The 15,630-nt window shown below is 37.8% G+C and overlaps 1 protein-coding gene and 1 pseudogene across 1 annotated transcript in view; both read left to right on the forward strand.

Moving 5' to 3' along the window:
• The first annotated feature begins 2,654 nt into the window (after positions 1-2,654).
• Positions 2,655-3,272, forward strand: LOC102897044 (annotated as a pseudogene).
• A 5,787-nt stretch (positions 3,273-9,059) lies between these two features.
• Positions 9,060-15,630, forward strand: part of STOML3 (stomatin like 3) — a 35,547-nt gene continuing 28,976 nt past the window's right edge. The window contains exon 1 of the mRNA XM_006915780.2: positions 9,060-9,250. Coding sequence (XP_006915842.1) covers positions 9,199-9,250 — 52 coding nt within the window. The 5' untranslated portion in view covers positions 9,060-9,198. The remainder of the gene's footprint in view (positions 9,251-15,630) is intronic.

Genomic DNA, 15,630 nt, shown 5'->3' on the forward strand with positions numbered 1-15,630 from the left:
AGACATCCTTACATTTCCCTTACAAAGTAAATGTCTTACAAAGGATAACTTCTACTTGGTTTTCAGAGCTTTCCCCATGTCTTAAAATTAACCAGATGTTTCTTAAAATTAACCACCGTAAAATAATTCTTATGACAAAGAGACAAATTTGGGAGTGTCAAATTCTGTTCCCCTACAGCTCCTAGTCTACAAACCCATAGAGTATGTTACTGTACCGAATATGGTAGGCAATCGTAATGTCAACATAAGAATATCCAGAACTGTAGAGAATTTTATAAGTTTATTTGACAGCTTCTGGTCAAAATGCTAGATTAGGTAAACACTGTACTTGTCTCTTCTCACAACCACATCAAAATTACAGCTAAATTACAAAGCAGCCGTAATTGAGAATTGACTAAGTCTAGCTAAACAGAAATCCTACAACTGGGGATGTACAGTAGAGGCCACCTTAAGATTGGTAGGAGAGGCAGAGATGCAGAACGTCCCACTTCCACGTGTGGGGGTTGAGAATCAGGAGAGGTATCTTGACTACGGAGGTCTCCTCAAAGGAGTGAGGGGTCTCAACCTCACACCAGGCTATACAGCCCAGGGTTCCAGTACCAAGAAGAGAAGTCCCCACAACTTGTGGCTCTGAAAACCAGCGAAGATTGTGGTGTAATGAGACAAAGGGTGGCGGGAGTTGCAGAATTTCCTCTTAAGGAGCCCGCTTGCAGACTTACTCACTGACAGACTCACTCACTCTGAGCTACACCTCTAGGGCAGCAGATTGAAAGGCTCCAGGGAGGAACAGAGTTGTCCAGCTTCAGGGCAAGGGCTGGAGGGGCAGCTTTCTCTCAGAAAGAAGTATTTGGCAAATCTATTTCCTGGTTAAGCTAACCCCACCCTCTGCATGCAGACATGGGTGGCTGCCATATCTGAGTCTCCATCAACCTCGATACCCTGCCCCGGTGATTCCCTGAAACCCTGACATACCTAACTTTCAAGCACATCTAAGCCATTTCCAGCAGACTTTCCATACAAATGGCCTGTCTTGGATCATGCTTTGGATTTTCCTAAAAATTTTAAAAGGTTCATAAAACCCAAACATGCAGCATCTGGCCTCAGCATGCCCCGTACATCTTGCTGAGCAGCCCTAAGCTGTGCAGTTGTGGCAGCCAACCTCAGTTTGTGGCTTGGCCTCTCAAGGTACCTCCAAGCCCAGTGCAGTTGGCAGTCAGCTGCAAATTGCTTAGTGACTCTTTCTAGGTGGTCCTGAGCGGGACACAAGAAGTGGCTGAAGCCTCTCTCGGGAAGATCCAGGCTCGCAAGCCTGGTGGCCTCCTTTAGACAAAGCTGGAGCACCACGGGGGATGCATCCAAGGACAACACACCCAAACGCAGACACAGCAGGTACCAAAGCCTTGTTAAAATGAATCCTGCTGCATAGGGTCATCCAATCCTCACAACCAATCGACCTGAGGGTCAATCCCTCCCATTGATGTGCAAACAGCAACCAAGTCTCAACTACAACAAGAGGGTACACACAACTCACACAAGGGATCCACCTGGAGCACCCGGCCCAGGTGACCAGGGAAGACTGTGCCACTGGGCCCCACAAGACATCTCATACATAAGGACACTCTACTAAGACTGAAGCAGCCCTACCTAATACATAGAAACAAATACAGGAAGCAGACAATATAGAGAGACAAAGAAATATGTCCCAAATAAAAACACCGAACAAAGCTTCAGAAAAAAAATAAAATGGAGACAAGAGATCTACCAGATACAGAGTTTAAAACACTGGTTATAAGGATGCTCAATGAACTTAGGGGAAGAGTAGATAAACTCAGTGAGAACTCTAACAAAGAGATAGAAAACATAAAAATAGAGATAGAAAAATAAAAAAGAACCAGTCAGAAATGAATATAGTAACTGAAATGATGAGTACCTTAGGAGAAATCGACAGTAGGTTAGATGAAGCAGAGGATCAAAGCAGCAATTTAGAAGATAAGCAGCAAAAAACACCCAATCAGAACAAGAACAAAAAAATCCAAAATGAATGAGGATAGTTTAAGGCTCTCTGGGATAACATCAAGCATAACAACATTTGCATCATAGAAGTACCAGAAGGAGAAGAGAGAGCAAGGAATTGGAAACCTATTTGAAGAAATCATGACAAGAAACTTCCCTAACCTTGTGAAGGAAATAGACATATAAGCCCAAGAAGTGCAGAGAGTCCCAAGCAGGCTCACACCTAGACACACTGTAATCAAAATATCAAAGGTTAAAGACAAAGAGAGAAAAGCAGTTAGTTACCTGCAAGAGAGCTCCCATAAGACTGTCCACTGATTTCTCTAAAGAAACTGCAGGCCAGAAGTGCTTGGCAGGAAATATTCAAAGTGATGAAAAGTAAGGATCTCTAACCAAGATTATTCTACCTGACAAAGCTATCATTTAGAATCAAAGGACAGATAAAGAGTTTCCCAGACAAGTAAAAGCTAAAGGAGAATGCAGAGTCCTTGAAGGCCAGGTCCGAGGTCTTGGCGCCCGAGGGGCCTGCACCAACTGGGTCTCAGTCCGCATTCTCCTTGTCCTCCTGGCTCTCCTCGGGGCTGTGGACCGCAAGCCCAGCTGTGGCCAGGTTGCTGCTGTGCCAGGCTGCGCGGGGCGGGATGGCGGCCAGCGGGCTGCTGGAGGCCAGCCTGGCCTGAGTGCTCTTCTACCCGACATTGTTGTACATGCTGTTCTGTGGGAAGATGCCAGGCCGGGCACATCACAACTAGTACCACCATAATGACCACACTATGTTGCTGGCCTCACTGCTGCTGCGAAGCATGACTCACGGCCTGATACAGGATGAGAATGTGTGCAGGATGATCACCATGAACGAGTAGTATGAGATCAGGTTCCTGTGCAACTCCTCAAAGGAGTGGAAGAGAGTAGGAGTTGAGCAGTTGTGACTCAGCACAGTAGAAATGACTGGAATCCCAACCTTGGCTAATCTCCAGAAAGGAGTCCAGTTTGCTCCCAAGTACCAGTTCCTGGGCCAGAGTGTCTATATGCACTATAAGGCTGGGGGCTTCTGAAGTGCCACTATGGTGGCAGTGTATCTGATTCAGGTGTACAACTGGAGTCCAGAGGAGGCTGTAAGAGCCATCACCAAGATCCAGTCACACATCTACATCAGACCTGACCAGATGGAAATTCTCAATGAGTTTCACAGGGAGATTATTGCAAGGGCAGGAAAAGATAGGATGTCATACATCACAGACATGAAACATGTGGATTAGAAAGAACTCAAGACAACCCTGCTGGCTTGAATAAAAGATTTAACAGGACCAAAGAGGCTTAAGCCCAGATTTAACATAACAGAAATGTGCTGAGTAACGAATAATTTTGCTCCTTTTGTCTTATTTCGTTTTCCTGAAATAACATTGTTGTATTCCTAGAAAGAAAGAAAAGAAAAGAAAGAAAAAGCTAAAGGAGTTCATCACCACTAAGACAGCATTACAGGAAATGTTGGATGGTCTTCTCTAGGAAGAAAAAAGAAAAAAGATAAATGTAAATAATAAAATGGCAATAACTACATACCTATCGACAATTACTTTAAATGTAAATGGATTAAATGCTGTAATCAAAAGACATAGGGTGGCTGAATGGATAAAAAAATAAGACCCTTATGTATGCTGCCTACGAGAGACTCATTTCAGGTAAAAAAAAAACAAATAACAAAACAAAACAAAAAAAACAGACACAGATTAAAAGTAAAGAGATGGAAAAAGATAGTTCACGAAAAAGGAAACAAACAAACATAAAGCTGAGATAGCAGTACTTCTACCAGACAGAATAGACTTTAAAACAAAGATTATAACAAGAGACAAAGAAGGACCCAGTATTCTCACTTTTGGGTATTTATTTAAATACAAAACACTACTTCAAAGAAACATGTGAATCCGTATGTTCGTTACAGCATTATTTACAATAGCCAAGATATAGAGGCAACCTGGGCCTCCATCAATGGATGAATAGATAAAGAATAGGTGCTACATATATACAATAGAATATTATTCAGCCATAAAAAAGAATCGAATCTTGCTATCTGCAGCAACATGGATGGACCTAGAGGGTATGGTGCTGAGTGGAGTAAGTCAGATAGAAAAAGACAAATGCCATAGGATTTCATTTACATGTGGAATCTAAAGAACAAAATAAACAAACAAACAAAATAGAAACAAGCTCATAAATACAGAGAACATTTTAATGGTTGCCTGGTGGAGGATGGTTGAGGGGGATGAGTGGAAAGGGGAAGAGATTAAGAGGTATAGATTGGCAGTTACAAAATAGTCATTGCGATGTAAAGAATAGCACAAGAATATAGTCGATAATACTATAATAACTATATAACTACGTATGGTGCCAGAAGGGTACTAGATTTGTTGGGGTGATCACTTTGTAAGTTACATAAATGTTGTATAAATCACCATGTTGTACACCTAAATATAATATTGTGTGTCAATTGTAGTTAAAAAATAAGAAAATTATTTTTTAAAAAAAGTTTATTTGAGCCAAACTGATAACATATTCAGGAGAACAAAATCTCAAATGTTCCAGAGAGTAACAGTTTTTCAGTTTCTTTTATGCATTTGAATTAAGGAAGGAGCACAAGGAAGGTTAAATGAGGTTGGGAGAAAGCAAGCTGGAGATTAGATTACAATATTATGTACTTTCTTAAGGGTGGTTATGCTTTCAAGGGGTATTACTTCAAAGATGTATTAACTTAGGTTCCCAAGAATGATAGACAGGGCTGGCTTAAAAATCTTGCAATAAAGAAGTTATAGGCCTGGGGCATGACTACTCACCATGACCTGCCCAGTAAGGAATCTATGATTTATTTCAGTACCCTTTTTTCATCCACAGTTACACAATGGTAAGTAGTTGTGTAATACATTTCACTACAATGTTATGATGGCTGACATTACTATGCAATAGGAGTTTTTCAACTCCATTATAATTTTATGGGATCACTATAGGTAAATGTGGTCCATCACTGACCAAAACATTGTTATGACGTGCATGACTGGAACTCTAAAAGCTTTAAAAAAATATATAGTGGAGAATACATTTAAAAACTTTGAAAGGAAAGGATTTTTAAGCAAGACACACCAAATGCTAAATATATCAAAACTTCATATATTTAATATCAAAGGCATCATAAAATGGTAAAAGACAGTACACTTCATGTACTGTCAATTATCAATATATATAAGTATGTAGAAAGTATACATACATATCAAGTATATATAAGTAGATATAAAGGTTACCTATAAATCAGTAATAAAAAGGAAAAAATTTTAAAAAGCAAGATGTGTGTGTAATTCACATAGAAAAAACATGAATTATAAATAGCCATTTGAAAATTGTTCAGCATCATTAAAATTCAGAAAAATTTAAATGGAAAATTTAAATGGAAAACAATTTTGCAAAATTATTTATAATCATCTTGTCAAATTGAACATAAATTTCATTTCTGGTTGTGAATATGTTGATTATAGGGTCTAGAGAATCTTTTGCATATATATGTATCAAGAGACATGTACAAAAATATTCATGGTAGCATTATATGTAAAAACAAAACTTTGAAATGTTCCAAATTAGCAAGTGAATTGTGGCCTATTTATACTATCATGTGTTAAGTAGTACTGAAAATGAACAAACAATAATTTCATACAGCAACGTGATAAACCTTAAAAACATAATAGGGAGCCATAAAAACAATCACAAGAGGCTACATGAGTATTTTTACACATGTCGAATAAAAATTAAGCTAAGTAATATAATGTTTTGGTTAGGGATTCAGCTTGTCCTAGGTGTTCCTTACTTGGTGAAATCATTCTTGCTTTATAGGCTGAGATATTTGACTGAGAAAAATCACAAACATTTTGCAGGAAGCAGAAAAACATTTGCTTAGTCATCTTCCAAGGGGATGTATTTGTTGCAAGTGCCCTGGAGGCTTTTACCAGCTACCACCAGGGAGCAATTATTGTTACTGTTGTTTTGAACCTCACTCCTCAGTGACTGGAAGTGCTAGCATAAATGCTATTTGGCCAATATTAAGGGAAAAAGTATTTAGAAATTAGCTAAACTAGCACTTCCAAAACACTTAGCTTCATGACTGTAGAGAGTCATGTGATTCAGAAGGAAAGGGGCTTCCTGTTCCAGGCAAAGATTGCCTATGACCAAGTTGCAAGAAATGATGGAAACAGGATGTTTTCCTGTTGTTCTTTCCATGAGAAGTTAGTTCCAAAGTGGTGATGACATGGTGACTAAGTAGAGGTCAGGAAGAAACATATTGAAATCTATAGATTGACAGTACAGAACCAAGAATAAACCTCAAGTTTTCAATCTGCAGCAAACTGGTGAAGCATTAGAGGAGGGAGAGGAGAGGCGATGAATGTTCTGACATACCTAATGAATCACTAATCAATCTTCCATTCACCCGAAACAAGGGTAAAGGGAGATATTGTGAAAACTAACCCAACATTCCCATTTTAGAAAGAAGATAGCTGAGTCCTGAGAAATATAGCTCAGCTCCCACTCATGGTTATAGTGGTTACCATTCTATGTCAGTCATTATTCTGACTATTTTACACGTAATATTTTATATAATTCTCACAAGACAACTCTGGTAAAGACTATTATGATGCCCATTTTACAAATGAAAAATAAATAAATAAAACAGGGTTCTGGTGAAGATGGTGGAGAAAGTAAAACACTGTGCTTGCCTCCTCTCACAAACGCATCAAAATTACAGCTAAACTATAGAACAATCATCACAGGGAGTTGCCTGAACAGAAGTTCTACAACTGGGGACATACACAAGAGGCACCATGAGACTGGTAGGAGGGGCAGAGATGTGGAATAGGCTGGTCCCACAACTATGTGTGGTGGCTGAGAATTGGGATAGATATCCTAGCTGCAGAGGTGCCCCTGGAGGAGTGAAGGAACCTGGGCCACACTGGGCTTCCCAGTCCAGAGTTCCAGTGCCAGAAAGAGAAGTCCCCACTTTTAGCTCTGAAACCCAGTGAAGACTGTGGCTGAGTGAGATGCAGAGTGGCTAGAGTCGTAGACATTCCTGTTGTTAAGGAGCCTGAATAGGGACTTACTGAAGGACTCTCTCACACTGAACTTCAGCATTGGGACAGTGGCTCAGAAGGGGCCAGAAACATTCAGGGAAGAAATGATTTTTCTGGCTTTAAGAGACGTTCTGGAGGGGCAGCTTTCTCTCAGAAAGAATTGTTGGCAGAATCAATTGTTTCCTGGTAAAGCTTGCCCCACTCACAGCATGTAGTCTCCATCAACCTGGATACCTTGCCCTGGTGATCCCCTGAGACCACGTTGTACACCTAAAATGAAAATAATACTATACGCCAACTATAATTGAAAAATGAAATAATATATAAAAATGAAACATAAAAAGGTTATCTAGTGTCACACAGTTTGTTCATGGCATAGATAGGATTTCTTTATATCGCAGTAGTGTGAGCCCAGAGCTTGCTTTCTTATTCACTATGTCTCTGGCATCATTTACACATCAAGCCATAACCAAGGATGTATAAGAATAATGCAGAGGAAAGTATTCTAAAGCTAACAATCACTGACTCTGTGCGTTCATGTACGTCTGTTTTAATCTGTTTTTCTGGTCTCTAGTTTCCTTTCTCTAAGTTCTAAAATTCCATAGTAATTCTTATAATTACAAACAGTGGCTGATAGCCCTGGTTGTTACAGTAATTTCAGTTTGTGGAGAAGGCAATTAAGAGTATCAAGTAGTTGGCAAAAGTAACCCACAATCTGGGAGGTTTTTAAAAATAAAGTTGCTAAAATAAAATAACTGATAGTTGGGAGAAGAAAGACTAGAAAAGACAAAATGACCTGGGACAGATCAGAGTTTCTTTGTATTGTTTTGTTTACACACACACACACACACACACACAAAACAAAATATTATTTGGAATATTGATATGAGATAGATAAACATCAGAAAATTAGAAAATGTATGGTTTCTGTATTGGAATAAGCATACAATTGCCCTTAATTCCAAGTGGTATGATGAAAAAGGACTCTTGGAACAGGAACTTGAGTATCTGGATTTGAGAAAGATCTTTGCCATTTGTGAGCTGTTATCTTTGACAGATTACTTATTCATTTATTCAACAAGTATTTGTTGGGTACAAGCTATGTGCCTGCATTGTTCTAAGAGCTGCAGGTGACATGGTAAAAAATAACAGTTGTAGTCACTCTCTTCATGGAAGTTATCATGTAGATCAGGGGTCTGCAAACGTTTTCTGTAAAGGGGTACATACTAAATATTTTAGGCTTTGCAGGCCATAACATCTCTATGGCAACTACTTGACTATGTAGCTGTAGTGCAAAAGTCATCATAGATACAGAAACAAATGGATGTGGCTGTGTTCCAATAACATTTTACTTACCAAAACAGGTGGTAGACCAAATCTGGCTAGAAGGCTGCAGTTAGCCATTCCCTGGTCTAGAAGAAGAAACAAATATTAACCAAATAATTGTGTGTATGGTATGTACAAAGGCCTGGTGGAACAGAGAACACATATAACTTTAAGGGGACTGTTAGAAGGACAATGGGGCTATTTCTGATTTAGGGGAGTGTCCTGTGAGTGAGGTTGGAAAGAGAAGAAGAGGCATATTAGCAGGATCTTTTACAACTGGCAGTCACTGGATCATTTTAAGCAGGATGGTGACATGATCAGATTTGACCTTCAAATGATCACTCACTGCAGGAAATCGAATTTCCTCATCTGAAATATAAGGATGGATGTGCTTGCCCTGTCTATCAGATAGTTCACTATTGTGAAAAATTACAGAAGTTGCATAGAAGTGTTTCATAAAATATAAATGGTATAGAATATTGCATAGTGATATTTTATAGGAAGCATCAGAAGGTCATACTCTTTTGCACTTCTGTATGAACAAAAGCAGTCTGAACTCAGACTGTTTATGTTAACAGGCTTTCTTCACCGGGGCAACTACTCCTTAGGGTGCTCCCTAAAGAAGAGAAACTTCTCTCACTCTCTATTTTTGCTCCTCTTCCACTTCTCCCAAGCACACTTGTATAGCTGCCTGGAGTGTTGGCCTGGCCCCAAACCCATAGAAATTTGCAAAGTATAAAAACTTCTCAAGAATGAGATGGATCCTGGGGCGTTCTCTCCTGAGAAACAGGATAAAGAAAATTTAGTGGGTAAGTTCCTTTTTCCTGCCTTAAGCTTTTAAAATGTGTTAAGCTAAGTGGGAGTTATGGTGTTATAGAGAGTTAAGTGTAAGCATGGGGTAGGTTAATACATATTGAGATTAGTATCAATTTTATTTCGAACACAGGACTTTGGATTTATTGCTTATTGTGGTTTTATTTGCTTCTTGTATAGCAGTCTATAACTTGCTTTTTAAACATTCAGTTTTAGGTAGAATCTGCGTTTATTTCTACATTTCTTTTTTTTTGCATTAAATAGCAAGTATATGTTGAAGAGGCTGAAATTTATCCATTTTCAAATATCATCTTATGACGTTATGATTAAAAGGAAAAGTTGGTTCGCATAATGTTTGCTGCAGACATGTTTGATGCATGGAGAAAAGTAGAAGAAATAAAACTTAGCCCACGACTACCATTACCTTGAATATAAATGGATATTCTATATTACAAAACATTTTGTCTGCATATTTTAAAATTCTGCTATAATTCTGAGGCAGATTCTCTTAAAAACTCATTTGTGATAAGAAAACTGAGTTTTAGAGAGTTAAAAATATGTTTTAAAGTCCAAAAAGTGATAATGATAATGATGATGATGACACTAGAGATTGTGTTTGCCCTATTCTGTGTTCTATACATTATGTTGCCAAATAAATCATAGTATAAATTAGAAGTAGAGAACACATTTAGCATTATCAGTTTGTAAAAGGGAAAGTATACATTTAGAGACATTTACCTGAACTGGATAAAAACACCTTTCTCTAGCAACACTGATTGTTGGAGGCAGTATCATTTTGAAGTGCAAGTGGGAGGTCTCTTCAAGAATATTTTAGTTTCCGTTTAACAGATTAAGACATCAGCTTGGTAAATGACATGATTGAAGCGATCTTACCAGAAAAATATTTTGAAGTGTTCCTAGGTTTTCTTGGTTTTGACTTTTTAATATAATGAAAAACCTGCATTGTCACCGAACAAACAGAAATGGGGCTCGTATTTTACAACTTCTAATTTAATGCGCTTTTGGCAATTTAAGAGAGGCTCAGTTATCAATCATTCTCTTAGATTTGTGGGTTAAGTTTGCCCTTGCCTTCCTCTATTTTGGATTCATTAGCAAGACAACATTGTTCAGTCCTTCAGTCCTTTCTTTACAGAAATTTTCACTCACAAACGTTCAGAGAATTAAATGAATAACTGAGTCCTTGTTATCACCTCCAGCAAGAGTCTTCTGCAGTACTGTGCTGCTGGCTTCTACTAGCTTTTGAAAGCCACTAGTGTGCATCTCTTCGTAACTCCAAGTTCAGTGCTGTCACAAGGGTAGATCGGAATCTATAGAATGTTATAAATTAAGGTTTTTAACCTCAAAATTCTAGTTGTTAAACACTTTCTAGTAGACTACTCATTATTAGCCTTTGACATGCTCTCCCATCCCCACCCCCCCACTTTTTTCCTTTCTTTCTTTAAGAGTTAAAGTGAAGTTAATTGTAATCTTGATCCTCTAAATTGTTGAAATTCTCTTCATATAATTGCAGAGAATTTTCCTGGAAAGCTTTTTGAAACAGGGATTCTTGGTCCTCACCTCTAGAAGTTCTGGTACACTAGGTCTGCGATAGACTTGAGATTTTGTATCTAAATGTTTCCAAGCTGGTGAGTTGCTCAGACTGAGACTACACTTTGAGTGGCAGTGCTTCTTTTTAACAATAATGTGTTTTTCCTGAAAAATTTTCCTTGGTGCAAGATATATGTATATTTCAGGGCAAAAGGCAAGAGAGAAGAAGATGTACATATATGATGAAAAGATAGTGTTTACACTTAGGATTTCACTTTAAATTTTATTATTGTTACTTAAGGTCCTTAATCTCTAGAGAAAGAACCAGAAAGTTGCTGAAACTCTATTTTAGTGACTATATCTTTACAGAATTGGAAGTGTATAGAAAGAGGGAAGAATTTTTAACACTACATCCCAGGGAAGGTGATTGTTTTCATTTCCATATACCTTTTATTTTTCCCCTGGATCTTTCCTACTCTGGACTACTCTGGAAACACAAAGGACTTTTTTTTACTTGACATGATTTTTTTATTTTAAAATTCGTTTTCAAGATTATAAAGGTATCAAAAGTTAAGAAAACTCAGAACAATATAAAGCAGTCATATCTCTACCACTCAGAATTAACCACTTTGTTAAAATTTGGTTAATTTTCTTCTAATATTTTTTCTATGCATATATTTTTACTAATTGAAATTGTACTGTCCATATAACTTTGTATCCTAGTACTTTTTTCTTTTAACATTATATCATAGTAATTTTCTCATGTTTTTATAAATTAAAAAAAATCATAATATAATATTATGTAGACATATCATTATCCCTCCATTGTTATATTTTCAGGGTTTTATTTTTTGATATATCACTGTTATAAAAATAGTATAAGAATGTCTGGGCATAAATCTTAAGGAAAAAATATTTGTACTTGTTGCTGTTGGTAGTCTTGTTAGTTCAGATGGAAAGGGAGAGTGGAGAGGGAGGATGAAACAAGTAATAGAAGACAGGGCAAATTCTCCCTAGTGGGCCTGTATGGAGAGAAGGTTCTTGGCTGAGTACAAGAAAGAATTCAAATGCATGCCAAAGTTAGAGTTGAAAAGAAAGTTTATTAGAGACAGGGTAATGCTCCATAGACATAGCCGTAGTCTCCTCTCAGAGACAGAGCTTGAGAGAGCCTGAGAGAGACTCAGAGGGACCAAAGAGAGAGAGAGACAGAAAGATAGAGGAACAGAGAAAAAGATACAAAGAGGGACCCCGCATTCGGAGAATTCAGTTTATATGTCATTCTTATTTTCTATGAATTACACTTTAAAGATTTTGTTTAACCATTTTCATCTGATGGTATGGGCATAAAGTAAGAAAAGATAAGAGTACATAGTGTGAAATGCCTGCTGGCAGTTCTTAGACTTTGACCTACAGATTCCCCATGGTTTTAGCCATAGGAAATGAACAATTTTATTTTATGTAAGGTGTGACTTAAAGACTCTTGTTTTTCTGTTTTGTGGTCACAAGTGTGGAAATGAGTTGTTAGCAGTCCCAGCAAAAATCTTCCCTTGTTCTGCAGGAGTCCTCTTGTTCTGGCCATAGGGCTAATCAGCATATTGCAGTCTCTGAATGTTGCTTGATTTAACATTTTAATTTTCTTACCTTCTCCCTATTGTTGTAGCCACCAGTCCCCGATAGACACATGGACCACTAGAAACCAGTGAGTTATAGGAAACACACTCTTTATTCAGCCAGCTAGGTCTGTCAGGGGTACGCAGACCCCAAATCCAGCAGCCCCGAAATGTAGAGGTACAGAGTTTTTAAGCCCTAAACCCCATTCTTCATCCTGTTTGAACACACAAGTCTATTTTTCTTCTTTTTACTAACTGTCAACCCACAGGTCAGTTGTGCAAGTGGGGGTTACAGAATCAGAAAGCTTATTGTTAGAGCATTATGTTCCCATGGGCGATAGCCAAACAGTAATTTTCCAGCCAGCACACTATATTACAAGGAAAACATTTCTCTTTATTTCTTCTCATAATGGCGTTGGGGTGAGCTTACAGTAAGACTGTACATATGAAGGAGAAAATGCGAGGACATACAGTTCTCAGGTTAGATGACTCTCTTGAGAACAAACAGAATATCCTCTGATGAATCATTATTTCCAGACAAGAAACTTCAAAGAGATCAATATTTTTATTATAGTGCTGAGCATCATTCTTGATAGCTCAAATCATTTAGTATGCCATTCATTTGTGCTAAGAGCTCATATGTCAAGCCTGGTCTCTAGTTTGGGAATTGCTGTTGCATTTGACTTATGTGGATGGAAACTCATTGGAAATTATCATGAGACGGCTGCTGGCAAGATGCCTCTGGAGGAAGTCATGAGCAAGGGCACATGAGGGGGCTTTAATAGTGTTGGTAATAGTTAAAATTTTAAGCTAAAGAGGGTATATAAAATATTAAAAGCATTTTTGCATCTTTATGAACATTCCATTTAAAAACGTATGTTAAATATTCCTAAAAAAAGATCAAATGGTAAAAAATAACAGTATAAATGTGTCATAAAGTTCATGTAACTACTAAGCACAGATCATCTTTCTAGAGTTGAGATGTAAATCTGAAAGTTTAGAAAACTCTTAAGATTATGAATTTTGTTGTCATTGGACTGGCTACGATGATAAGGTCATCATCTAGCTCTGATTTATAGTTTTGCACCAAAGATGTGGTATCTCTCTCTCTCTTTTAGTTCTAAAAGTTATCTTAAAGAACTTACTTCAGAAGATAGAAACATTTGGGAGTTAGGGTTTTATTGTATGTTCTCCTTGAAAATGTTCTTGCACATGTAGAGGAGCCATTATCTGGATGAACCAGAGTATCCACAAATGGTATTTAGAATTCCAGCTAGTGAAAGAAAAGAGTTTTAAAATAAAACGAAATACTATGTAAAGTGCCAAAGCAAAAAATTGCATCAACAAAGTTACACAGGCAAGAAAGACTAGTTAAGACTAGTACAAAAGAGAAGGGAAGCCAAAACTCAGTCTGAACCAACTCTATTGAAACAAAGGGGGGTGTAAGGTTTTTAAAGGCTAAAGTGAGCTGTGGAAAAGTACTGGAGGACCTTAGGAGGTAGTCATAGGCTATCTGTGTTTACTAATAAACTCATATCTTTATGAAAGGCAGTTTTTTCACAACTAAGAGCAAGGTGCCTGCTGAAGTTAAGCTTCTATACTAGCCCACAGATTCTAGGACATAGGGGTGCCACTATTTTTGATGATTACATTTCAAAAGAATGGCTACCAGGTTCTTAAGAAAAATAGCCTTGGATTGTAAAACTGGAAAAAAGCTTAAAAAAAAATTTATATCTCAAAGAGGCAGAAGAAAAAATTACAATGATAAGTATTCTAAAGAAAATGCTCTAAGAAAAGAGAAATCAGGAGCCTACAGTAAGAGAGAATCTGTTTAATGTTTAGTCAAGATGAGGGAAATGTTAAGATTGTTTTTACCAAAAAACAGTGTTCCTGTCTGACTAGAGGACCTCCTGATATGGATAATAATTCCTTTACATGTAATTTATTTAATCATTATTGTGTTAATAGAGGTGGAAACTATTGTTACCAGAGAGTGGGTATCCTCTCCCTGCGTGTTGTCCAGGTTCTTGATGTCTCAAACAAAAAATTGAGCCAGACACGGAAATACAGTAGAAAGGTTTTATTAGAAAGGAAAGCACACTTCCAGACGTGAAAGCAGGACTGAGCAAGAGAAGCGTGGCTAGTAACAAAGACTTCAAGGTTTTTATCCCTTTTTTTGCTGTGGGTAGTTACTTTTCTTAGAGAAGTGGGCTTCCTTGATTGACAACTAAAATTGACAGGACTCAGTGATTCATCGTTTTGCTTTCTGCGCATGTTTGTTCCCAGAATTCAGTCTGTTATAATGATATTAATGAACTTTCGGGCATATGCATCATATAATGATGGTATAATGAGGCTTAGGTGAGTTGAAGGTCGTTGGGGTCTTCATTGCCCAGGTGAGAGTGACTGGCTTAAACTGGTACCTAATTCTCTGCCTACTGGTTTCTTTGTGTGAGTTAAAAAAATGCCTTCTGGCTTGCTTAATTGTAGGTGGATTAGGGTGGACCCCTTCTGAGATAAGATAACTTTCCTGCTTATCTCTTTTCTAAGAGTCATGAACTCCCTTATTATTAGTATGGATGTTGAGGGACAGGAGGTCTCTTTTTCCATATCTGCTTACTGCTGAGAATGGCTGTAGTTGCTGCCTACAGAGGTTTCATGGAGCTCTTTTCTTTTCTGCCTCAGTCAGAGTGGGGTCTTGGGTTTCCAGCTGAAGTGCCACCTGAGTCCCTAGTCAAGGAAAAGAAAATACAAACTCGTTATTTAAATCATACATCTATGAATTTCTATTATTGATTTGCCTATTAAGTAAGTAAAGGGAAACAGTCTTGATTAATATGTTTCTTAAAGAGTAAAAAGAAAGACCTTTGGCTTAAAGTCCCCTCCTCCCCAGACTCTAAGAGCCCTGCCTGGCTTAACACCATTTCTGCTTAACAATGGGCTGATGATCCTTATCAATAGCCAGAGGATCTGAGTCTCCAAGGCAATTATCAAGATTTGAGGGAGAGTCTTTTTTCAAAGAGAGGAGGGAAGAAAACTTAACTAGGTTTATTAAAAAGATTAACTCTGCAAGAGACTTCCCATTTTATTTCCTTCTAAAAGAATAAGAATTTACAAGTGATGTCCCCCTCTCTCTATGACTTGCCCAGTTAAGTGCTTTATGAGATGTCATTTAGCTTTCAAATGGAGGTGTCTCAATTAAAATGTAAGGCTGACTA

Source organism: Pteropus alecto, unplaced genomic scaffold (genome assembly GCF_000325575.1).
Source record: "Pteropus alecto unplaced genomic scaffold, ASM32557v1 scaffold16, whole genome shotgun sequence".
In the NCBI taxonomy this organism is placed as follows: domain Eukaryota; kingdom Metazoa; phylum Chordata; class Mammalia; order Chiroptera; family Pteropodidae; genus Pteropus; species Pteropus alecto.